Here is a 27,690-nt window from a genome sequence, read left to right as displayed (position 1 = left end):
TTGAGACAGCTTTCTTGAATGGCAACCTACACCACACAGTGTACATGCAGCAACCTAAAGGCTATGACACAGAAGAACCGAGCAAAATTTGCAAGCTTGTGAAAAACCTTTATGGATTGAAACAGGGAGCTACTGAGTGGAACAGAAAATCGCATAAAGTACTGACTGAATGCGGCTTTGTGCAGAGCATAAATGTCCCTTGTTTGTACACTGGAAAAAGATGCTACACAACAATGTACATCATTGTACATGTTGATGATGTAATTGCAGCATCAACCTCCAAAGAAGTGTTAGATTGGCTTGAAGTGGAAACTAACAAATATTTCCACATGAAAAACCTCAGAAATATTGATCATTACCTCAGAATCAAATTTGATCAAGATGGTGATGGAATATTCCATCTAAATCAAAAATATTTTATAACTGACAAACTAGTAGAATTTGGACTCCAAGGTGCAAAAAGCAGCAAGATTCCCCTTGATCCTGGATATTTCAAAATTAAAGAGAGGGGACCAAGAATGGAAAGTAACAAACTGTACCTCAAGGGTCTAGGTAGTTTACTGTGCCTTGCAACTAACATACTCTCAGATATATTGGCAGCAGTTTCCATCCTCACCCAATGTACTAAAGAACCAAGAGCAGCTGATTGGAATGAGGTGAAGAGGGTGTTTTGATATCTGAAGGGAACAGCTGATTGGAAGCTGAAATTGGGTGAGAAGAGCAATGAAGAACCACACCAGAATGTTTCATCGACTCAGACTGGGCAGATGATAACACAGATCAAAAGTTGCATACAGGGTATGTCTTTAAATATCAAGACAGTCCTGTATCCTGGTATAGTAAAAAGCAAAGCAATGTGTTACTGTCTTCGACTGAAGCTGAGTACATTGCACTTTGTGAAGCCACCCAGGAGGCTGCTTGGCTGAAGTGAGTGTTTCTGGACCTTGGGGAAACCATCGATAAGAAAGTAACTATGTACGAGGATAACCAAAGTTGAATGAAAGTGGCAAAAAATGATTGTGTGAATCAATGTACAAAGCATATTCATGTCAAATATCATTTTGTAAGAAGTGAAGTAAAGAATGGGAATGTATGTATTATGTACTGCCCTACCAAGGAAATGGTAGCAGACATTTTAACAAAACCAGTAGGAAAACACGTTAAATGTGCTAGACAACTTGGACTTAATGACTGTAAGCAAAATGGGACAAATCAATGAGGGAAAGTGTTAAATTTCTCTCCTGTCATTACCTATGTGTGTAGCAATGATTTGTATTATTTTTCTAACAAATAAACGGCCATGACATGGCATCTCTATCAAGTCCGGCACTTTTTGGTTCTGTATGACTGAAATGGACCAAAGTAGTCATGTAAACTTACTTGTAAGGTATCCTACTCACTATCTGTTAACACATAACTTGCAACAGTGATATATTATTTAACAAAAAATAAGAACTATTTTATAAAACTACAAAGTTTTAATCAAAAATCTTCCAATTCTACTAACTTCTGGTTTCTATGCATGCATCAGTGAGATGTTGGAAAGATAGATAAACTTGAATGCTTATGATGCCAATGAATTGACATCATAAACATTTCTTTGAATTTACATACCTAAAATGCCTATAACTAGTTGCCCATCTTACTGTAATGAATATCTTGTTAGTCATGCAAAGTTTTTTAGTTTCAAAAGTATAGCAAAAGTAGGCATGTATCATCATTGACAAGGTGGTAATACGTAAAATAAAAGTTATATAAATATCAGAGATTTTGTTTTTTTTTTTCATTTCATTGGCTTTTGATATTTTTTATTTAACCATATCATTTGAATTTTCCATGGTTGTGTGAATGTTACATTCACACAACCATGGAACACAAAACATTCCCTTATTTGTAGCAATGCATTGCAGCATTGCTACAAATAACGGAATGTTTGTTATACAAACTCTTCATGCTGGAAAATTAGGTAACGTGTTGATTTTCTCACTAAAGAAGGGAATAGTTTGCAAACTGATCTGGATCTCATTTGGTAATTCAAAATGGAAGAAATCACATATTTTGTTATTCTCTACAACTTTTTAATTGACATTGATGCTCCATTCCAATTAGGGATAGAGAATGTTTCTGTCCCTCACAACCTAAGGAGAAGATATGAAATGTAGTATGTCAGTTTACTTCATGCTCAACTTAATATACACTGGCAAAGGACCTCAGCAGCTGCACTATTTATTTTTGAAATACTCAGCTATAGAAAGACTTTTGTTACCACTCTTTATACTGTAAATATTGTTAGTGAAGCTGAAAACATTAATAAAATTTGTGAAAGAATTGCTATTTCAGTCCTCTTTATCAAGATTTTACTTTCTCAGCACTTGTTACTTCATAATTAAAAAACTACTAGGAAAGTAAATTCTCCAGAGTGAGAACTTGTTTTTCTAACAGTTCTGAAAAATGTATTATACTAAACTTTACAAAAAATTCAACCTAATCAACTTAAGTAAAATTATTCACTTTACTAGATTCACAGGAATATAAACAAACTTATCACAGGTATGTAATTTAATATGCATTATATAAATTTTACAATTTTTTCAGTAGTAGTTAAACTGTCAATACATGATGCTGATAGGAAAAAATAATAAATGTCTTTGAGTATAACCAGTGAGACAAAATAATTTAATTACAGATATAAATAATTTGTCATAAAAATTTTAGAATATATAATTTATAATTTAAAAATAAATAATTGTATCTTTAAATAAATTAATTATTTAAAATTATATATTTACCTATCTAATCTTATCTCTTCTGCATCAATAACATCTTTGAGCAAAGTTAATGGATCTTCTCCTCCAGTGTAACCTGGTCCCCAACGAAGTACACGAGCTAAATCATTACCAGTTCCTAAAGGTACAATGGCACAAGCAGGAGACTGGCATTCAGAATCTTGACCGACATTATCTAAACACTGAAGAACCCAACCTACTGTTCCATCACCTCCACAAACTAAAATTTTGTAATCTCTAATATGCCGAAACACATATAACCTAAATAAAAATTTAATTTTCGATTATAAATATTGAAAATATTTTCAAGTATAATTTAAACCTTAGCTAATTACTAAAAATTAATAAGAAAATTTAGAAATTCTCATTATGGATTATTAAACAGTAAATAAAATCAGAAAACTCTCCATAAAAAGAATTATTCAATAAAAAAACCAATCATATTGCTAATAATGTGAAAAGTTTTTTAATTACCCAGGAAGAGGACCACCATTTTCTAAGTCATAAACTTGATAAGGATTTAATAACTTTCGAAATGAAGAAATTAATTCCAGCCCTTGACAGCCTCCACTTTTGACATTAACAAAAACAAGTAATGGCTACAAAAATAAATTGAAATAATTTAAAATCAATTACACACTATATTTTTTTTACAGTAAATAGGAATTTAAAAAATTACAGATACTTGCTACTTTAACAAAATAACTTATTTATTTTTTTAGTATTTTGTTATCGTTAATTTATTTAAAAAAATATTAAATTTGATTCAATATTATAAATTTCAAGTAGATTTTTAATACAGTAGAGTCCCATACAATGAACAAATAAAGCAAGCAACACCCTTGAATTTTGTCGATCAGAGGTATACTTTTTTTTCAACTTATAGGCCAAGGTTTAAACTTTCATAAATTGTGTGATAATACAAGTTTCAATAACACGATTTTTTATAATGCATAATGAATCCCCCCGCATTGTACGGAACTCTACTGTATATTCTCAAAGTTTTAAATTTATTACTGATGAAATACAGTAAACAGTAGTTAACTCAAAGTGGAAGGAATAGAGAGTAGAAAATTTTGAATTATGAAAACTACAATTATTTTAATAAAATCATAAATATCCATACAAACAATATATTTAGACTTGAATACATATTAGTTTGTTAAAAGACCTATACATCTGTGTAATTGGAAAAACATTAAATAGCCATAAATAAAATAAAATTAAAATATATTTGCTTTCTTCACTTACAAAGTATTTCTTCCATTGATTATATACAGTTGTTAATAATTTTTTAATTTCTCAATACATACTTTCAATATAAATTCTCATTTAAAGTAATCATCATAAAAATCATAGTTAAAATTAAAAAATATACTTACTCTAATTCCATTAGGAATCATTTCAGGAATTATATTTGGTAACAGAAGAACTAAAAGTGCTTTATCTTCATATTTAGTTTCTCGAAGCATATAAAATGCCTTAACAGCAATATCTGCATTATCATAAGTAATAATTAAAGAACCATATTCATAATATATAGGACCTATCTGACGAAATTTATAAGCTGAAAAAGAAAAAATATATGTCAATAAATGCTGCTACTAGATACATACAAAACTACAAAATTTATATTCTAATTATGAAATAAAAATAATAATAATAGTTTTTAGACTAACGTTTTCCAAGAAGATCTACTAAAATATTTTCATATTGACGTTCTGATAAATTAGGAGGAAGATTTCCTACAAACAGGGCAACAGTAGAACTATGTAAATCTTCCTTTTGTCTTAAATAAAACCTAGTCAGTTCTTTTTGCCTGACAGATTCCTGAAAATAATAAAATATTATTTATATATTATTTTAAATACACTTTTTCTTAATATAGGTAATGAACAATTACAAAACTTAATTATGCTAATTAAATTAACACAATTAAAATAACATTATCTTCAAGTATTATTGTGAATATTTTAAAAAAACAAAATATATTTGGGCCAAATTTTTTCATTAAAGTTTACTCTTAACACTTTTATAATAAAATAAAAATAATATTCAAACAGAACAAAGTCACAATTTTTAATTTTTTTTTTGGAAAATAGGGACCTTGTTTAAAAACTTCTTATAAAAATTAATAATATAACAAACTTAATACAGTAAAATTAAATAATATAAAACAAAATAAATAAATAAAAATTATTCTAAGAAAATAAAATTGAATGAAAAATGATTGACTTATAATTTTCATGAAATAAAATTAATTTTGAATTATTAACATTTAATTATTAGTAATACTCAACAAATTCAGAAAGATTGAAATAGGAAAATTGCAAGCAATTCTTTTATAAATTACTAATTTTCCTAAAATAAAAATATTTTCAGATTGCCATTAAAAAAAATGGATTAATATCAAAAAACTACTAAACAATTTTTTTGACTTTGGTATATATTTTACTAAGAATAAACGAATGAATAAATTTTAATAAGAATAAATAATTTTCCTAATATAACAATGTTTTCAGCTTGTTTATAAGCAATCTTCATTTTTAAATTTTAATGAACATTGAAAATTTAATCCTAGAATATGTGCTGATATATATGTTATTATACAATTATATGTTCCATGTTTTTTGGAATGTAATTCTAAAGAAGACAAAATAAAATGTTCATCTCTAAATCAAATATCTACTTATACTATTTTTTTTAAAGCAGAAACATAAATTTATTCCATTCAGTATGTGACCATATATTACTACTGTTTTTATTAATTTTCTTATCGATTTGTTAATAACTCCAATATAAAAATGATTAAACTATAAATTCTGTGATAAGAATGAGATAACACAAACTCCTACACTTTCATGCTGGCTCTCTTCTTAGCACAATAGCTACTCTAGTGCTTACACACTTTGACAAAATGAAAAATGATTTGCAATAAATTATGGGAACTTTTTTAAAATGGCAGAAAAACTTTGAACTTAAAATTTATATTTTTCATTTTAATTTTGCATTTAATTTTTTTAATATTCAATATTAATGTCTTATCTACCTGCTATTATTTAAAGCCATTTGCTTCCATACTTCTGTTTTTATCTTATTTTAATAATTTGGGTTTTTTTCATAAAGAATAGGATAAATCTGGTATCCTCCAACAGTTTTTCAACAGTATCAGACCATCTAATATTTGCCATTTTTTTGCATCTTTTGAAATTTTCACATCATGCTGTATGTGGTGCTAAAAATGAAGGATAAAAATATGATGTCACACTTGAAATTAAGGGTGCTGCATGCTGATTGGCTGCACAGAATCACTGTGAAGAAATATACATTATACGAGTACTCTGTCACCAAAGTACTTAAAGGTAAATTTTACAGCAAGCAGTGACAAAGGTAATTGAATTGCCTCAAAATTAGGTTAAGTGGAAAGCTAGCATCAGATAAATTTAAGTTTATAATAGATTTGAAATGATTAAAAAATGTAAGACTTTCATAATTTCTAGAATTGTTAAAGTTTCATAAATTATCAAATAAAATAAAAATGAAGCTGAAGCAATTCATATTTTAAAAATATATTTGAAGGTAAGTAACTAACCTATAATATTAACATATACTGGTACAATAAAATATTCTTCTTTAAAAATTTTTTATAATTATTTATGACTTTTCATTTTTATTATTACAAAAATAGCTGTTACCCATGACTTCGTCTGCACAAATTTTGCAAGCAAACCCCATTAATATTCAGTATTTCAACAAACATAGTAATTGTTATGTAACACCTACCACTGAGAATCAAACAAACTGTTTTCAATTTGATCAATTTTCTGAAACATTTACAATCGTTCTATAATCAAACCAATATGCAATAACAAATTTGAATTTAAAACAGTTTGAACATTTGGTTAAAAAATTGAAATATATAAAAATATTTATAACAATGTCTGAAATGCTATCAATTTAATACACCTAAGTACTCAGTGAAGACTAAATGTAGTTGAAAACAAAAAATCACATCTAAAATAGTACAATAAAAGCCATTCTTCAGCTTAACCCTTAATGCTCTCCCTCTTCCCCCTTGGGGGAATTTCCAAAAATCCCTTCTTAATGTGCTTTCATGATGTACCCTAACTGTGTACCAAATTTCACCTCTTTAGGTTCAGCAGTTTGCTCTGGGCAATGATGAATCAATCACTCAGTTAGTCAGTCAGTCAGTCAGGACAAGTAATTTTATATATTTAGATAAACAAATCATGATCACTACATTCAAAAATGTGTTCCTGAAAGTGATAGTTATCAGATATTTTTGAGTTTAACTTTGTATCGATTAATAAATAAAGTTCACCATTGCTTTTCTTCAAAACAGACATTGTCATATTTGGATTTTTAGAATATTTGACAAATTGATAAATGTTAAATCTCAATAAAATAAATTTTAATTAGTCAAATTTAGTTAATAAAATTCAATTATAAAATATTTTAAAATTGAAATAGGCCTCTATAGGTTCCAGATTATTACTTTGAATCCTTCAAAAAAATTTATAAATAAATCTTTGTTAGAACCAAAATCTAAATCAGTAATGTATGATATTTATGACATTGCAGAAATCATAAAGTATATTTATAGAAAAATACAAAAGTTTTTATATATATAAATTTTTATGATATTAAAGAATTATTTATACCCTCGCTACATTCTTCAAAAGTTCCCATGGAGATTCTTGATTGTCCATTACTCTTTCATGAACAGCTACAAATTTAAAATAATATTTAATATTTATTTAAATAGCTTATATATATATAAACAAATAAAAAAAGCTTAAATTATTTTTATATTAAAAAAATTCAGAAACTGAGTTGCATAACTTTTCCAGCTGTTACAAGATTTTATTTTAAAAATAACTTTTATATTATTAAACATAATAAATAATGTTGTATGTGGCACTATCTGTTATGAGATTTTATTATGAAACTTTATATATTACAGTAGAGCGTCATTTATCCAAATCAATTGGGGACTGGGGTTGTTCGGATAACTTAATTTTGGATAACCGATTATGTACGAAAAATATATTAACCTATCCTATGTTGAAATTTTTCTCTGTTGCATGTCACTTTGTGTTTAATTTTTGTCGATGTTAAGCCTAACGAAAACTTTTTAAAATAATAATCGTGGCTATTGTATTGTTAAAAATTATTTTTTTATTTTGTACAAACAAAATAAATATATTGAAAAATATAAAAACCAAAAAAATATACTTTAGAAGTTGATCTAGTATCTAAAACGTTCGATTCAGCATGACACACAGTCCTCAGAAAAACACCACACAAAAGTGCCAGTGCTGCCATCTAAAACACACACACCAACAAAAAAAATATTGGAGTAGCCCAAGATATAGCCAAAGATTGCAGCGCCACAGCACTAGCGAAAATTTAAATTTGCCGATTGGAATGCTTTTGGATAACCGACTTTCGGATAAACAACGCTCTACTGTAAATATGAAGAAGAAAAATTATCATTAACATTATACAATAATAATCTACTTACATCCCTTATCTAAAGTAACTTCACTAAGACGGAATTTATTGATATCAGCAGGATCCAATCCATATTTTTCCATTGTTGTTATCATGATCTCCTCTACACTAGTGTCACTGGTAACATCAATTACTTGGTGGCTTTCCATAACACTTAAAAAATAGATTGAATTTGTTATTGCTTAACTAAAAAAATACATACTATTTTAATGCTAACTTTTTAATACATTTATAATTATTATATATAAACTATTGCGTTGTTCGGAAAGTAAGTTCATTTTTTTTACCACTAGACAGATTAGTGGTATTTTACCCGCCATTTTCGTTCTAAACCGTATTATCATTATATATTTTGACAGCTAACATTTTATGGCTTATTTGTAAAAAATTTTGTTTGATTTCGTGCAATTGTTTATTTTTTGTGTCCCATCAAATATGGAAGATCGAAAGTAGCATCTTCGGCATATTTTGCTTTTTTATTACCAAAAAAATAAAAATGCTGTTCAAGCAAGAAAAAAATCGTGTGACATGTATGGTGGAGATGTGTTGACAGAACGACAGTGCCAAAACTGGTTTACAAAGTTTCGTTCTGGCAATTTCAGTATTGAAGATGCACCACGTTATGGATGGCCAATTGAAGCCAATGAAAACAAAATAAAAGTACCGATTGAAGCAAACTGCGGAATAACAACACGTGAAATCACTAAGAGATAAAATTTGCCAAACTGAACTGTTTATGAGTACTTGAAACAAATTGATTTGGTTTCAAAGCTTGATATATGAAATCCATGAGTTCTTAAAGAGAAATGCTCTATTTGGTGGGATATTAAGGAAATTTTTTTTGGAGCTTTTACCAGACAATTTAACAATTAATTCGAAAGTGTACTGCATTCGAGTAAACAAATTGCGTAATATCATCAAACAGAAAAAGCCAGCCAGAATTGATAAAAAAAACAGCTGTAGTGTTTTACCACAATAATGTCAAATTTCACACAAGTTTGCTAACTCGTCAGAAACTGTTATAACTTAGATGGGACGTGCTATCACACCAACCATATTCACCAGATCGAGCACACTCAGATTATTACTTGTTCCAGTCTGTACAATTTTTTTTTAATTGTAAGACATTTACTTGAAATGACAATGTCAAAAATCACTTGGATCGGTTTTTTGTAAGCAATGATCAAAACTTTTATGAATGTGAAATCGTGCTTCTACCAGAAACGATGACAACAGGTATTTGACCAAAATGATCAACATATAATTCAATAAAATATTTATTTATCATAAGAATATTGCGTTTTTTTCATAGGAAAAAAACGAACTTACTTTCCGAACAACCCAATAATTAAAGCTATCTTATAAAATGTTAATTTAAAATTTCCTAATTCAGAGAACTTGTCATTTCCATAACTACGAAATACATATTGACCATAAGTGATATTTAAATATGAGGGCTATTACAAAATCAACCTCTAATTAGCTAGTGAAAATAAATCTGTTCCCATAGCAATATGTCACATTGCATACAGAAGTAGCAAAATGCTAACTCACTGTCCATTGTTTTTTATTTTATTTGTGAATGAGTTATTACTGAGTAAATAGAGATCTTATTATCAACATTCCTGCCCACTGTGAGGTAGAGTACTTGGTGTGATATGTTTTCTTCAAGCAGAAGAATACAGCTCTGCCAAGATTCATCATTGACTGTGTTAGGTCTACAGTGATATCATAAAATTATATGTCTTCACTTACTGTGACAACATTACAAATGACAGTTCAGTGAAAGATTAATGTAGAAAATTCAGGGGTGAGTGCACAGATGTGCATGAAAGTGTGGACAAAGATGACACTCAATTTTGACTAATGAACTCATTAAAAAAGTTGACCAAATTATGCATAATAAACATTATTTCACAATTTCAGAACTTTCTCACAAATTTCCTGAAATTTTGAGGACTATTCTATTTTGTATTGTCACAGAGAGATTAGGTTTACCACAAGTTCTGTTCCACATGGATACCAAAACAATTGATATTGTTCACAAAACTCCGAATATGGGCTCAGCTTTGATGCTTATTCTGTGCTACTGAGAAGAAGAAGATGACAAATTTCTTGACAGAATTGTAACTGGGTATGAAACATGGGTTTAATTCCTGAATACAAAGATGAAAGTTTCTTTGTGGTTTTGTGAAAGATGAGAAATGCATTACAAATGAGACAAGGTAAATACCAGTCAAATTGCATTTTTTTCAATTGAATAAAGGGAATAGATATCAGTCTGCCCATTATAGAGAACAAAAGTGTATTTACACTAATTCCCCACTCTTGCTCAATCTTCCCGTGACAATTAATTATTACATGATTCAGCTTAAATAACACTATCACTACTTGTGAACAAGAAAGAAAGAGAAGAATGAAGACTGGTAAGAGAGTATACCAATGGCTGGGATTGGGGTCCTGGTAACAAAAAATAATATGGATGATGATCGTGGTATGGACGATAGATGTTTAATCCGTTTACATCAGAGTAATGATAACATGTTATCATTAAATATTGCTGAGGAAAGTTTTCTTTGGCTTGGATGGGATAGTTCACTTACTTAGTTCTGTATGATTATACTACTTAGCTTGGTGTCACTGTTCACATGTGGTCTACACTGAGTATCTTTGCTTTCCTATCTCTCTAGGCCTCAGAGTCTTGGTTGCTTCTCAACCCACTCAATCTCCCTCACTAGACCTCTTGTTGGTGAAAAATCCAAAAGTGACTCTCCTTAACTCCCGTTTTTCCAGGTCCCCTTGAGCAGGACCCTTTCTTTTCCTATTTGTATTCTGGCCAGTCAGGACCCACAAATGGTAGATCTCCTGTCATGTGACAGGAAAGGGTTGAAGACAGAAGGAAGAAGAATTACAGGAACAAAGAACTGAGTTCCTATTCTATATACAACAACAAACAGGCAGACAGCCACAGTTTCTTGGCTTATAAATCAGTAATTATTTCTTACTATCCTTCTTCTTTGAATCCAAAAAGAAAAATAACTATACTGTTAGCTACAGTCTGGTTGGTTCCTACTGTTTTTGGATATCTGTCCTGAGTCTCTTTAGTAAATTACATGCTAAAGTTTTGCAATACAGGTATACCTCGACTTACGTCGTTTCGAGTTACATTGTTCCCGATTATATGTCGTTTGTCAAAAAAGTATATGGAAAAATTAAAGTCAAGTTTAAGTAATTTTATTTGACTTTATGTCTGTCCGCCACAAATATTGAAGTCGTAATATCACTAGAAAAATGTTTAAAGCACATAAAATCATATTATAATATATACATTTACAAGTATATACTGTATTTACAGTACATGCATTCGTAAATTTAAATTACTTTTTTTTGTACTATATTAAAAACTAAAATTTATTTGTTTGTAAGCTTAAAATAGATCCTTATTAACCATATATTATTAAAAATACATTAATAAATAAAATACAGAACGGGAATTGGTAATTTATGGTTTAGCCTAGTGGCAAGTAGATTCGGAAACAAGTAAATTCGACTTATGTCGTTTTTCGACTTAAGTCGTTCTCCTGGAACCAATTACCGACGTAAGGCGAGGTATACCTGTATTAAATAAAAAAAGCTGTCTTTTTTTTTATAGGTTTAATTCTTTTCAACCTTGTTTGTAGAAAAAATTGTAGTTCTCTTCATCAATATAATAACAAAAGATTTTGAATAGCCATTAAAATAGTATGAATACACATAAAAATGGCAAAACTTCCCTGTAGTTGTTGACGATAAAAGTTATCTTTCAAATAATGAGAATTATGCAATATTGTTAGCTTTGCCACTAAACTGATCTAATTTAAGTGATATGCTTACTCTAGTATCATTAATTTCTTTAATTATTTTATTAAATTTATTTTTATTTTTAAAAGATAAATGCATAGTTTATATAAGTAGGCTTGCTGGATGTTCCGGTTTGACCAGGACAGTCACAGCATTGTATCCAGTTTGTAATTTTGTCCAAGTTAAAGGAAAAGTACCAAAAATTTATATAAATTAATTTGAAATACAGAGAAACAACTTTCAGAAGTGCCTTAAGTCAAGAAATGTGGCTATAGTGTGTCTTGACCGTGACATCTTGTTCCAGTATGGCAGTTCCACACTATTCTATTCCAATGATCCATTGCCTTCAACCTTCTCCTATCAAATAAGAGCAAAGACAGAATGCTGTGTGCCTTCAGTCAGGTGGTTACTAACTATGCTTTAAGCATACATATTGTTTCTTGTTTTAATTATTGAATCTTATATTGTGTGAAATTTAAGTATGTTGAATTGTAATGGGAAAGATAAGGGGTGCTTCTGTTGCCTGTCCTAGTTTAACATTGTGAAAATCTGGCAAGTCCATATATAAGGAAACTCTGCTAGGATAATGTGGTACTTTCTGAACATCAAACTGTTCAATTCAGCAGAAGTAATTTTAAACATTATATAAAACTCTGATGAATTTGCCAGCAATAGGCAACTCTATAGAAGGTCCTGATTTGTTTGTTATAGTATCTCTAAAGATGTAAAACAAAAAATACAATTATATCGCATTTTATTTCAGAATGAGACTATCTCAATTTTTTGTTTCAATTACCTCATAAAGAAATCCTAGTGTAAATAAGATTTTATTAGTATATCTGTTGTATTTTATATCAGTTATTGATTATAGTTAAGAAGTCATAATATATCTTTGTCTCATTTTCAATATCATTTGTAGAAAATCACTTCATGGATAAATCCAAACATAAAAGAATGCTAATAACATATAAGTACAGTGGGTGATCAGTTAACGAACATAATCTGTTCCAAGACTTTGTTAGCTATCCGAATTGTTCGTTAACCGATTATCGATTTACCATAGCTTTCTATGGAAATTTTATTAATTCGTTCTGGAAACCCCAAAAAAATAAAAAATACAGTAGAGCCTCAAAAACTTGGCCTAATGTGGACCGAAGGGTGGCCGAGTTTGTGAAAATGCTGGGTTATCGGGAATGGGGTTAAAAAAAGAATAAGTATGAGTGTTTCTTCAGAAAATACTGTACTGTACTTGTATGTATTGTTTACTTGAGAATACAACAGAGAATAAACTGCCCAAATACCCTTAAACAAAGGAAAAGTACGTCTTTTATAAAGGCATAGAACCTTTACTACATGAAAATGAAAATTAATGAATACACTGTGTACAGTAATTTACCTGATAAGACAGATCTCAGAAAAATACTTTATGAGGCATAAAGCTGTCTTTATCATGGAAATTAATTAATTAAGGTTTTTTTGCCCTGCCAGGGTGTGGCCGAGTTATCCGGAGTGCCGGGTTATTGAGTGCTGAGTTTTCAAGACTCTACTGTATATACTTTCTTACTACATTTAATCATATTAATAATAAAAATACATATATACATGGTCTTGCATTTTTATTAGTCATGCTTTTTCTGTTTGTGGGAGTTAAACAATCTGTCCAATGTCGATTGCTTTCCTGTCTTCTTCATGATTTTTCAGAAGTAATTAATAGCATTGTAATTGTAGAGATCCCTAGGCCTATTAACCTCAACCTGATTTGGATGCCATTTTAAGACCATTGTTCTGACATCCTCCCAGTTCTTCAAAAGATCTTTAATAGAAGATATCGGCATAAATCCAACAGAAGAAAACATAAAAGAATTGTTTCTGTCAGAAATACAAAAGGCTGGAATTACAAGGGAGAGTTTCAAAGTTTGGGGAATACTATCCGATCAGTATATAGTGGGTAGAACGTCAATGTGGATGTCTCCCGCGCTCCAAAAAGTTTCAAATTGTTGCCTGAAGACAAAGGAAGACCAATTGGTATTCATTATTTTAATTCACTTCTTCTTGTGTTTGTTCAGTGAAGTGTTCATTATCCGAACATGTGTTTGTTGTCCGATCATAAAAATCTTTCGTGAAAGTGTTCGTTATCCAATTTGTTTGTTAACTGATCACCCACTGTATTCACTTTTTAAAAAATGACTAGATTTGTTCTCAATGTTCATTACAATCTAAAATATTCAGTTTTAATTTGAAAATACATTATTTTAAGCCTTCCACTCTTTTCCATCTTCACTAACATTTTTTCAACATTTCTTTTGAAGACATGATACACAAAACATTAAGAGGAAGAAAAAAAAACAAAATATGAAATAAACGCATGCAAAATATAAGCTTAACTTTATTACCACACTTGCAAGAACATATGAATAAATATGGAACACATTCTCATGATGCATAGCAACAGTTAAAAAAACTACATTCATATGATGGTATATATGAATCATATACAACAAAAATTTTATTCTGTATTTTCTGTCCATTTATAAACTGGTAACATCATAAGTCTGAATCAAGAGTTTATGTAACAAATTTTAGAGTACAAATTCTTAATGCTCAGATATGTGATGATTCATATAACAAAAATTCCATATCATAAATTATTTATATCATTTAATATATTTACCTAAGTTTTCCTTGATAAACTTTAATTGTTCCAGCATCAGCATCTGGTGGCCGAAATCTTAGGTAAATAGAAGGTCTCTTGTTTTCCCGCCTGGTAAGACTGTGAACAGGCATAAATTCTCCGAGTTCTTTTTCTTCTTGATCTTAAAAAAAATATATCACTGATTTAATAACATACATAATAATGTATAGTAAAACATATTTACAATTCTATGTGCAGTAAACTAGAATTTTTCTATAAGTTTCAAACACCTTTCACTCTTTTCTAGCAATTTCTTTAATTAAATCAAAGAACTAACGTATTCGGCATATTCTAACTGACATTCCATTTTTTGTTTAACCTGAAGAAGGCCATTTAAAATAACCAAAAACGTTAGTTCTTTGATTTAATTAAAGAAATTGCTAGAAAAGAGTCAAAAGTATTTGAAACTTATATTAAAACGTAAAAGTTTATTTTAGAAACTTCTTTAATTTTTCATAAATAAAACATATTTTAATATATTTGTATATGGCAGAAGTTTATAATAAGACAGAGAAGTTATTTAAAATTCAAAATAAAACACAGTGAAACTCTATATTCATATTTGATATTCGTTACATTTTGATGACTTTCCCCCATATTCATCAGTATTTTCTGTATTTGTCATCATTCCCAACACTGGCAGTAACACTACAATCAGAGCCGGCCCTACCATAGGGCGAACGGAGCAGCCGCTCCAGGCACTAAGTCCTAGGGGGTGCCTCAGATTCTATTTCTGAACGTCTCCTGTTCACTTCCAGTCAAACAAAATAAAAGGGTATAAATTAGGGCAACCAAGGGGGGCACATAATGGGATCTCGCTCCATCCTAAAACTTGCCTCGGGCCGGCACTGACTACAATCACACGCCTGCATCGCTCAGCTAGACATGTTAGCTTAGTGTTGCCAATTTAGCTAATTTTTTGCTAGATTTAGTACATTTATGAACAATCTAGCTATGCAAATTATCTAAATTATAATAGCCTAGCTATTTTTATAATGTTATATGTTATCTAGCTATAGAAAAAACAAACAATTTTAATGGAAACAATATGATTTGAATATTTTTATTAAAATGTCTAGCTATAAATTTGAATTTTGAGTTGGCAACATTGTGTTAGCTAGCTGTAGTTAATCAATGGGCTTTGTGAGGTCTTCATGTGTGTTCTTGGTTTCTTGTGTTGATTATTTTCAAAAACTCAAGCTCCAATGGTTCCAACAAAGCTCAATGAAGAAAAACAGCAAAAAAGGAAAGATGTTAGAACAACAATAGAGATTTTTAAAAATTGCTAAGTCTGAAAATGGACAAAGTACTTCCAACTTAGCCAAAGAATTTAATATGCCAAGATCATAATTGGAATTAACTAATGTTTTAATTGATGGTATGTCTTCTTCTAAAAAAATATCCTTACTCTTCTTTCCCTTCTATCACTATACTGTATTTATTTGGTACAATAAAGATAAAGTTTTACAAACAACATCCTTTTTATTCCTGTACCTTTTTTTAGGATAGAAACAGATTAATTAAATATCAGTTATTTATTAGGAAAAAAAATTGTTTCTATATTTGTCATATTTCATATTCATTAGGTCCTTAGGAACAGATTAATGACGAATATAGAGGTTCCACTGTATTAATAGATTTTATGAATAATTAAAGCAAATTTTAATTACTTATCCTAAAATGTTTACTTTATTGTCTAGACCAGGGCAACTTTTAGATATTGCAGATCACTAAATTCAGAATTTAAAATTTTGCGAACCACTAACATAATTTTTAAAGATAAGAATTTTTACGAATATGGTATACATATATATGTCTATTTATATTAATAACTAGCTGCAAGGACCCGCTTCGCTGGGTTTTTAAAAAGTAACGATAGTGAAGATTAAGATAATTACATTATAGCCAATCTTACCCGTTTTCACAGAATGCAAGAATTAGGTCCCCCATTTCCAGACTAATTAGAGACCTGGTCCCGATTCTATTTCTGAACGTCTCCTGTTCACGTCAAGTCAAACAAACTATTTTCAACATTTCTGGAACGTTTACAATCGTTCTATAATCGAACCAATATTCGAATTTTATGTTCGAATTTAATTCGAACAAATTCGAACAAAACATTCGAAATAGAAAGCCACTTTCAACCACTTTCAGCCTCATATCTCCCGCACCCTTATAGCTATCGAGACGCAACCACCCCTATGCACGAATGGAGACTTGGGGCTACTACCACATACAAACACCATTCATGTGCGATGTGTAGTTTTGGCAGAAAAGTGAAATATAGGGACACACACGTCCATTTATATATATATATATAGATTTTATATGCATTATATATTTAAATAAATAATTTTATATTTATATTAATAATTTTAATTGCATTTATTTGATGGTAACTCAAACACAAAAAAGTAATAAATAATAGTAATATATATTAAAAATTAATGACATTTGCTGCTCTTGCTTTAAAATTATTTTACTAATCCTTGGCTCCAATGATGTCACCACAACACGTAAAGGAGCTTCTATTTCAAGCCGAGCACGATACTTGTTTTTAATAGCTGTTAAAGTTGAGAATGTTTTTTTCACACAAGTAGGTTGTTGTGATGAGTCAAAAGTTTTAAGGCTTTTTCACTCAATATTGGATATTTGCTTTTTACAGAAAGCCAAAAATTATTTCTTGAAGATGAGTTGAATTGAAGTTTGAGACTATCATCTGATGATAATTCGATTAAACTTTCTTTTTCTTTCAGATTTAAATTGCTTTCCTCAATATTTCAAGAAAATGGGTTTACTATCCACATATTTCCATTTCTGAGATCATCTTGCACATGCAGTCACTCAAAGAGTCTTTTGAACATTATTATCCAAAAGACTCTTTGAGTGACTGCAAGTGCTGTTGAACAAGACCTATTATCTGTTGATTGACATCTTTTTCTTTTATGTATTCATCCAGATTTGGAAACATTTGCAAATCTTCGCCAATTAATAGTTCTTTCCATAACAATATTTTCTTCTGAAATGCATCCATTTTACTTCGCAAAGTAAAAACATCTAAAAGTTTTCCTTGAATAGATATGTTCAACTCATTTAACAAAGAAAAAATGTCTGCCAAATAAGCAAGCTTTGTTACCCGGTCATCATCGGAGAAGAAATTTTGGAATTTAGAATTATTTTGTTGTTGAAAGAATAATTCTACTTTTTGTCACATATTAAACAATTGGGTTAAAACTTTACCCCTTGACAGCCAACGCACCTCAGCATGAAGATGATGTTTATGTTCTGAGCCCATTTCATCACAAAGTGATTCAAATAATCAAGAGTTGAGAGCTTTATGCCGAATTTCATTTGCAATTTTAATTACATCAGACAGTACTTTATGTAATTCTGGAGATAATCTTTTCGCAGCAAGTTTTTCACGGTATAAAATACAATGAATAAAAATTATATCTGTGTCCAACATTTTTTATTTTTTTAACAACTCCAGATCAATGTCCAGCCATACTTACAGCACCCCATTTGTACATATTCCTATACATTTTCCCCAATTAATTTCATGTTTCAGAAAATAATCATTCAATACATTGAAAATTTCAGATCCAGTTGTTCTACCTGGCAAGTCGAGTGAACTTAGAAATTCTTCTTTTAAATATTTTTTGAAATTAAATCTCACAAAGCAAAGAAGAATAGCTTTGTTCATTATGTTGGTTGATTCATCAAGTTGAATTGCATAAAATGTTGCATTTTTGATTATTTCTAATAATTGAACTTCAACATCTTCAGCTATGTCTTCAATTCTGCATTTCACAGATCTAGCAGACATAGGAATTACCTTCATTTTTTGGGTGGCTTGATTTCCCAAAATTTCCTCAAAGGCTTGTAATAAGCAAGGTTTAATTAGTTCCTCTCCAATTGTATAAGGTTTTTTTGATTTTGCTATTTGAAATGTCATCAAATAAGAGGCTTTTAATACAGACTTATATTGAATTGTCATTTTATTTAAAGGATATATTTGCTTTTGTAAATTATCACACAATCTCTGAAAATATTCAATTGACTTATTATCTAAATCTGGATGTTTAGTCAGGAAATGTCTGGTAAGTTTTGATGGTTTCATGGCTTCATTAGGTAAACTCATAAAACATACGACAGAAACAGTCACGGATCAAGTTCCACTCTAGGTTCTTGTATAAAACCATATTTCAAATAATCATATTGATCATATTTCAAATAATCATAAATAATCAATTTTTCAAATAATCATAATTCATGATCATATTGTCTTAAAACTTTAAATTTTTTCTTTTCTTCACTTTTATCTTCTTTCCTGCTGGTTCTTGATGATGACAGAATCTGTGAGGGCCCTTGTGATTCTTCAACTAACTCACGTTTACCTGAAGCATTGTGAAAAAAAATGTAAAATTATCAATAACTTCTTTTCATTCATTTTAATGTTTTGATTTTGGAACCATACAAAAATAATATATTCCTAATAATTTCGATTGCTTAAATATATTCAAAATATTATATATAATTTTAAATGTAGCTTTAAAAATGCTAAAAGTATTTGGCTACTCATAAGTGCAAGATTTCAAATGCATATACTCCATATGTATAGGAGTATAAGTACAAAGAAATTAATTTTTAATGTCAATGCCACTTACATTTAAAGAAGTACATAAACATATATCAGAATGATTGAATGAATTACTGTTATGAATTATTGAGTACTTTACCTTAATTATATAATTACATAAAAAACAAATGATATACATCCACAGATATTTAAATGGATTTACAACAGACATTTAAATGATATACAACAGATATTTAAATACTGAAATAACAGTTTTACTTTACGTTGTATTCAATACCATTGCCAGATGTAGTGAGGCGGAAACCATAGACAAAGAAATAAAGACAATTTGAAAATTATACTTTCAAGAGTATAACACTTCTGCGCAAACCAGTCGTGCACACCATTACTATAACCGTTACTAAATACGCGAAATTTTTTATTTTTGTAGTATGTTTTTTACTACCTTTAGTTATATTTTTTATCCGTTTTAAATAATAATTTAAATAAATTATAAATTTAAATAATATCTGAATTTCTTTGCGGACCATTAAAATTACGTCACGGACCGCCGGTTGCCAACTGTTGGTCTAGATCACACATTTTTAACAATTTTTGCCTTTAATGACACACTTGGAACCAATCAGAGTGTGATAATAAAAAAATTTTTGCCTTTCTCAGAACACCATTTTAATAGAAGTCTACAGATATGTTTAATTAGTAAAATAAAAACATTAATATAAATTCAAATTGTGAAATTTGGTCTTAAAGATGACCAAATTTTGACAAACCTGTTATTTCACTATGTGACTTAAATACTTTCAGCACTGCACATGCATTGTCAAAATCATACAATTAGGCACAAATTAGATACTTGAGCTAGTTGTACTTTTTATTGCACAAATCAGATGTAGCCAATTAGTAAACTTCATCAGATAATTCAGATAATCAGATTAAGATATTTAAGATATTTATTAGTCATATTAGGCAAAGGCCTGTTATTACAGGGAGTTATAACATAGAATGAACATTGATCATAGTCGTAATTATAACATATTCAGTTTTTATCAGTTAGTATTATTATAAACAATATTCAGGTCAGTTCAATTTCATTCACCCTTTTAGGATTGATTACAAAAGGTTTTTGTATAATTATATAATTTATAAATCATAGCAGTATTTGCACCTTGGAAGAAACGATACATTTGATTTTCTTCTGTGATGAAATTTAATTGGTTTAAATCCATTTTAATTCTTAGTTCGTAGCCTGTTTTACATCCACAGAAAACGTGATACTTAGTGAATAATTCTTGACATCTTGGGCAGCTACTTTTGGAAATTTCATAGATTCTATTATTAATTAAAACCATATTGCTATTTAATCTCAGTTGAATGAAAAACTTCTTGACTGTAAACGACATATTAGATAACATATAGTTGTTATTGAAGGGGTAATTTAGCAATATTTTATACCATTTAGGCTCTCTTCTCTTATGTATTTCTTCGATATCTTGAGCTAATGAGATTTCCAGTGCATTATGTATTAGTTGTTTCCTTATAAAGTCGCTAATTTCTGAATTTTCTAGTAATGGAGCTATAGAAACTCCGTATTCATTGATTATATTCTTCATTTGACTAATCCAGGTATTTTTTTGGGGTTTTTGACACATTTTTTTATACAGCAAATATAATAGTTTTGTTGGAAGGTTGTTATTGTCTCTGATCTTATATAGAAAATTAACAAATCTTTTGACAAAAAAAGGAGCCAATCTAAATCTGCTGAGTTCGATTCTAAGAGCATAACCAGCAATATTGTATTCCAATGTAAAAATTTTTCGAATAAACTTATTTTGAATGGATTCAAGTTTCTTATAATTTGTTAGACTCCAAATTGGTGAGGCGTAGGATATCGCATTAAAAATTATAGAGGTAAATAGTCTAAAATGACTAAATATATTTTTAAGCTTAATATGTGTACAAAGTTTCACCATATTATTAATCAGACAATTTGATTTGTGAACGACTTTTTTATATTGCTTTTCAAAAGTTATTGTGGGGGTCAGTATAATTCCCAAAAATTTTATCTCTTGTACTATCTCTAATTGTACTTTGTTAATCGAGAATGATGTGCTTTTTTTTGCAAGTTTGGATCCATTACGAAATATCATGACTGAGGATTTTCTTGGATTGATGCTTAATTTTAATATATGGAAATATTTTTGTATATTTCTAATTTTTCTTCGAAGACCTGCTGCTGTGGGTGCGACTAGTACGATATCATCCGCATATGCTATAGAGTGGATTACTTGGCCGTCTATATAAAATCCATCATCTTCTTTCTCAAAACATTCATTTATGTCTGCTAGGAAATAGTTAAAAAGATGTGGAGACCAAGGGTCACCTTGAAGGAGACCTCTATGCACTTGTAATTCTGGCCATTTCTTATCAAATTGTTTAATGATTACTTCATAGTGTCCGAACAATTGATCAATTATTTTAATCATACGTGTATCTACTCCGTTTTTGCTTAGCTTCTCTAGTAATACTGGAATAGCCACTGAGTCATATGCTTTTTCAATGTCCAAAAACAAAGCAAAGACTTTTTGTCTTTTTTTATATAATTGTAATTGAATTAGTGTCGTCAATGAAAATAATGCAACTTGGGTGCCTCCATTTTTTGTAAAGGCAAACTGTGTATAATTAAGTAGGTTATTATTCTCTGTCCACTCATTAAACTTTTCTGTTAGTACTGCTGTAAACAGTTTGCGAAACCCAGACAAAAGAGCGATAGGTCGATAGTTGGCTGGACAGCTTCTTTCACCTTTTTTAAATATCATTTGGAAGATGATTTTATTCCAATCTCTAGGTATTGTACCCGTATTATAGAAATTATTGTATAGATTAGCCAATAGATGAATTCCTTCGATCGAAAAGTTTTTGATTATCGCGTTGGTGATGGAATCGGCACCTGGAGCGGTTCTCTCTTTTATTTTTTTGATACACCTGTGTAAATTTTCTTCATTAAATATTTCTGTTAGTGGTTCAGTCGTAACAGTTAAGTGTGGTATACTCTGCACATTGCATTTATTTTTGTAGGAAATGGAAAATTCCTCAAAATATTGTTGCCAATTATCATACGTTACATAGCATTTAGGCTCAGGAGTTTGCGTTTTATTTCTGACTTGTTTAATAATATTCCAAAATTTTTTTGTATCTTTAGCTTTTAATAATTGATCACTCATCTCAGAATAATATTTCCTCTTTTTGGCTTTAATTAGGTTTTGATATATTTTTTTGTTTCTTATATATTCTTTCAGTGTTGACTCAGAGTTTATTTTTCTAAAATATTGTAAGCTACGTTGTTTTTTAATCTTATGTAAGTAACAACTCTTATCAAACCAAATTTGTTTGGGATGTGTTCTATTAATGTTCCAAGAGGTTTTATATCGAAATTGGTCTATTATATTTACTAATTTATCATATTTCTGCACAGCCGTTATATTACTTTCTTTATATTGTATCATCAGCAATTGATTGTTGAATTCATTTTTGAATTTTTTCAGATTAAAACTTCTTTTCGTCTCTCTTCTATAGATTCGATTATTTTTTTGAGTTTGCTCTTCCCTGTTTTCGTATGGGGCTCCATTGAATTCTAGTTGTACAGGGAAGTGGTCTGACATATCGATATTCAAGACTCTAAATTCTTTAATCATATTTAGGGCAGTTTCCGAACAAATTATATAGTCAATCACAGATTTGCCTAAGCTAGACAGGTAGGTATATTCCGCAGGACAGTCGCTTGGGAGTCGTCCATTCAAAATATATAGATTATTATCTTGTACAAATTCTAGTAATGATTTTCCTCCTAAGTTACTTACTTTATCTTTAGACATTCTGATATTGTCAATAATTCCATTGTTATTTTTGTTTTTTGTATCCATTGCTTCACCTATTCGACTATTAGCATCACCCCCAATTATCCACAAATCTGTAATATTAGTTCTTTGTATTATCTTATTTTGAATTTCTACTAAGGTTCTCTTTTTATCGGAATTTGGTGGGAGATATATAAGTATAATTCCTATACGTGTTTCTCTCCAGCGTGAACTTAGATGTTGACAGAGTTCTAATTCAGCTAGGACGTAATTGTTATCAGCAATCCAAAATCTCAATTTACCTAGATTTTTATTAATTAACAATAAGAGTCCTCCAAAAGGTCGACCGAATTTACTATTTCTTTGACCTTTACTTTCCAATACTAAGAAGGTTCGTTCTAAATAAGTTTTATCTTCTATTTTTAGCTGGATCAACCAAGTTTCAGACAAACCAATAACTGTATTGGAAATCAAGTATTTATAAAATGTATCTGTGTATAGCTTTCTTTGGATACCTTGTATATTCCAGAATCCAAAACGAATTTTGTAATTATACCTTTTTGTATATTCACCTTCTTCTAATGGTAATCCAACTACTAAGTTTGTCAGCTCTATTCTATGTCCTTGTTGGTTATTATTTTCTAGTATTACTAGGTTTATAGAATCTTCTATTCTTTGATTATTCATAGAAATGAAGGATTTTTTGATATATTTATTTGATTGACCTTTTAATTTAGGCCTAAAAAACCCCTTACACGTATCGCTTTTTGTAAGTGGAGATCGTATGTATAGATATTCTCTCCCTTTATATAATAATCATCTCTCATTATTATTTTAATGCCTTTGGCTTTTTCTTGTTGAAATATTGGTATCAAATTTTTCCTCCTCAATCTCGATCTTCTACAGAGATCTGTTTTGAATATAATTTTTTTATGTTCGTCTAAATTGATTTTTGCTCTCTTAGACCAGAATTCTTTAAGTATTAAATTTCTGTCATATGTTGAGGATAGAGCTATTTTCACCATAGGCTTGTATTCATTATTAGTTAGTTTAATTATACTATCTATTGAACTATTTGTTATCCCTAGTTCTCTTGATATAAATTGTTCGATTTCTTTTAGATATTCCGGAGTTTCAAACGGAAAATTAATAATTACTATATTTTTGTTCGTTTTTTCATTTAATAATTGATCTATTTCAAATTCTAGCTCACCTTTTGTGTGGGAATTATCCTTAATTATTGAATCCATTTCTTCCAATTCTTGTGCTACTCTTTTGGATTCCAATTGGTAAACTCTGTTTTCTTCTTTCAGATAATTAACTTCTGATTTGATATTTTGTAACTCGATGTTTAATTGATTGAATTTTTCTTGAATCAAATCGTATATGGATTTCAGCGAATATTTTTGTTCTTCTGCTGTTGGAGTGTCTGCTCCTTGTACGGTATGAAAGTAGTCTTGTATTTTTGGAGTTCTCCCATCGTTTAATTCCTCTCTATCATACTCCTGTTCTTCAGGCAGAATTTCTTGACTGGAATTAGTTCCAGATATTCTTATTTTTTCTGTAGCTTTAGGAATGACACTGCGCGGCCTCCCACGCCCCTTCTTTTGCATATCTGTGTGGCCGCCACGTTGAGGAGATCTAGGCAAAGGTCCTGGGTTAGGTTCTATACCGGAAATAAGCAATAGGTATAATATTACTAGCAGAGAAAGACATTTGTTGTACTTCCACTTAAATTGAGGTAGCATTTTCCTCCAAGAGCGAATCATTATCACACAATGTTGTATCAACTCTTCTCTTAAGATTATCGCGCCAACACCTTCGACAGTCGAGACACTCCCCGCCCAGATAATCAGATTATACATCTTTCTAGAGAAGGATGTATAATTTCACTTAAACAGGCATTCCGGGTTAAGCCAACAAGCTGGTGTGGCTGTATGCCATAATTTTAAGTCATAATAGAATATTCTAGTTTGTAACTTTTGTCCTTGATTCTTGTTTTTTCCTGTTTCTAGAATCTTCTCTTGTCCTCATTTCTACTTCACTCAGTTCATGATTGATGTTCTGAACAATCCTGTGGGGAGATTAATTGCCTAAGGGCCTAAAGGGGAGAGGTAACGGTTTTCAGATCAGGAAGGAAAGTTCAGACTGGGGGAAACAGTGTCAATCCTGACCATAGCAAGGGACTTTCTTGAAGGTTTCATGCAACAAGAATCCTGAGGCTTCAATTAATCATAGATGAAGACAGTCTCCTTTAATCCCCAATAAAAGAATACATTAACCTCTCCAAAAGGACGAACAAGGAAATTTTACTGAGAAACATCAAAAATAATCATCACTGTAACAAAAGAATTGACTGAGTACGGGTATTTCTTTCTTATTCCTTTCCTTTTGTCTATTTTAATTTCCTATTTCCTCTCTATAGTTATACGTTAGTCTTAAGTTAGTTGTAAGGAATGTTTGTAATACATAGTTGCACCTATTTAACAAAATTGTAAGATGTGGGAATCTTTTTGTTTTGTCGCATGCAACAAAACAAAAAGATCCATGTGTTGGGTCTTTTTTTGTTTTCTTGGCTGGGCAAACTGAACTCTTTTTTTTTTTGTGCATTGTGTCATCATTTCTCATTAAATCAATTGTTATTTTAATTTTGTACTATCTTAATCATAGTGTATTATCACTCTCGTGGCTATTCGACACAACTGCACATTTCATATCGGCTCTTATCATACGGAAATATTTGATTCCCCTGGATGGACTGGCATGCTGGTCCATCTATATATATATATATATATATACAGGGTGTCTCAGTTAAACGTTTCAGAACTTCTAAGAGGAGTAGGGTGCATCCTGACGACTCAGAATCATATAACAATGTGGTGTCAGAAATGCTTTCCTGACAAGGTAGATGGCATTGCACAAAGTTCCAAGCATTCTTGCAGGGAATCATCATTTTGCACAAGGATTTAGAGTTAGCTGATATGCATTTGGTGTACAGACCTGCAGATTGTAGTAGGCCAGCTGCACAGTGCTTGTACGCAGAACAATATCCGATGAGGTGTATTCTCAGCCATAATTTCTTTATATAACTCCTACACACACACGGGTTGTATAATAAAAATTCCACTTACTTAAGCCTGTAACTGATGTGAAATGGTAAAGTTGAGGACTTATCATCTAGGCGTTAACAACCTACAGCTATCGTTACAAACAACTAGTGCTTTCAACAAAACTATTTTCGTCTTCTTCAGGTTGAAAGAACAATTAATAACCTTCAAATTCAAATTGCAGCAATGGCAAACCAGCATTGGAATAAAATAAATAAATAAATAAAAAACACCTTACCAAACACCTTCTGTATTCTTCCTCAGGTATTCTAGCTGGATTTTTTTATTCTGGAACACCATTATGAAATTTTAAAATAAAATAAAAATAAAACGAACGATGATAGTTTGATTGCCCAGTGTCCATCGTGCATGCGTTGTACACATCGTGTTCTCCGCTGATCAGATTTGCATTAAATCTTCTAATCTGCATGTATTTTCTTTTTTCATACAATGCAATATTCTTATGTTTGATGTAATGTGTCCCCATGCATCATCAGATATTAAATCAATCCTTAAGAACCACTATGCTATATGGCCTGCCAAGCCAATGAAATCACTATGCAATATGGCCTGCCAGAGCCACCATGTCACTCTCAGAACATGCTTCTGACCTGGATATTACTGTTGACTTCACAGGGGCAGCGTTAATAGTTAAAATGAAACAGGTGGACCACCTCAAATAGCTAGAGCAGTGATTCTCAACCACTGTGCCGCGGCATTTTAGTGTGCCACGAGACTTTTGAAGTGTGCCGTCACTGCGAATGTCCCATACATAAGCGACGTGAGACAAATATTTTAATCGGTTCTATCTTCCTAGGGTGCGTTTGGAAATTGTAACCAGTGTTACCGGAAACTGCCGATAGTTACTAAGACGTTTAGAAAATGTGATCTAAATAACCAACTGCATTTAAAAATCACTGTTAAGATGTCACCGGTTGTCCTACGGTACTTACTGAAGTAAGCGTGTGTGCCGCCAAATTTTTAAATTATTAAAATTGTACCGTGACGAAAAAAAGGTTGAGAATCACTGAGCTAGAGGCTGTAGAAATATATAAGGTGCACACTTCATCTGAATGCATTAATTCTCGGGAGGAAATGGCTCTTTCATTGGCTTGGCAGGCCATATTGCATAGTGATTCTTAAGGATTGACTTAATATCTGATGATGTGCGGGGATACGTAATGTCAAGCGTAAGAATATTGCATCGTATGAAAAAAGAAAATACATGCGGATTAGAAGATTTAATGCAAATCTGAACAGTGGAGAACACATGTAC

The 27,690-nt window shown here is 30.4% G+C and overlaps 1 protein-coding gene across 3 annotated transcripts in view; it reads right to left on the bottom strand.

The window, feature by feature from the left end:
- LOC111626132 (diacylglycerol kinase theta-like) overlaps positions 1–27,690 on the bottom strand; it is a 217,095-nt gene that overhangs the window by 52,017 nt on the left and 137,388 nt on the right. For all 3 annotated transcript variants that reach the window (XM_023369430.1, XM_023369429.1, XM_023369431.1), the window contains exons 10-16: positions 14,833–14,974; positions 8,332–8,474; positions 7,469–7,533; positions 4,466–4,616; positions 4,169–4,353; positions 3,261–3,385; positions 2,790–3,047 (exon numbers count right to left, since the gene is read on the bottom strand). In XM_023369430.1, coding sequence (XP_023225198.1) covers positions 2,790–3,047; positions 3,261–3,385; positions 4,169–4,353; positions 4,466–4,616; positions 7,469–7,533; positions 8,332–8,474; positions 14,833–14,974 — 1,069 coding nt within the window. The remainder of the gene's footprint in view (positions 1–2,789; positions 3,048–3,260; positions 3,386–4,168; positions 4,354–4,465; positions 4,617–7,468; positions 7,534–8,331; positions 8,475–14,832; positions 14,975–27,690) is intronic.

Source organism: Centruroides sculpturatus, unplaced genomic scaffold (genome assembly GCF_000671375.1).
Source record: "Centruroides sculpturatus isolate CEXI.00-Female unplaced genomic scaffold, Cexi_2.0 scaffold305, whole genome shotgun sequence".
NCBI lineage: Eukaryota > Metazoa > Arthropoda > Arachnida > Scorpiones > Buthidae > Centruroides > Centruroides sculpturatus.
The sequence above is the reverse complement of the archived record's forward strand: the minus strand, read 5'-3'. Positions and strand labels throughout refer to the sequence as shown.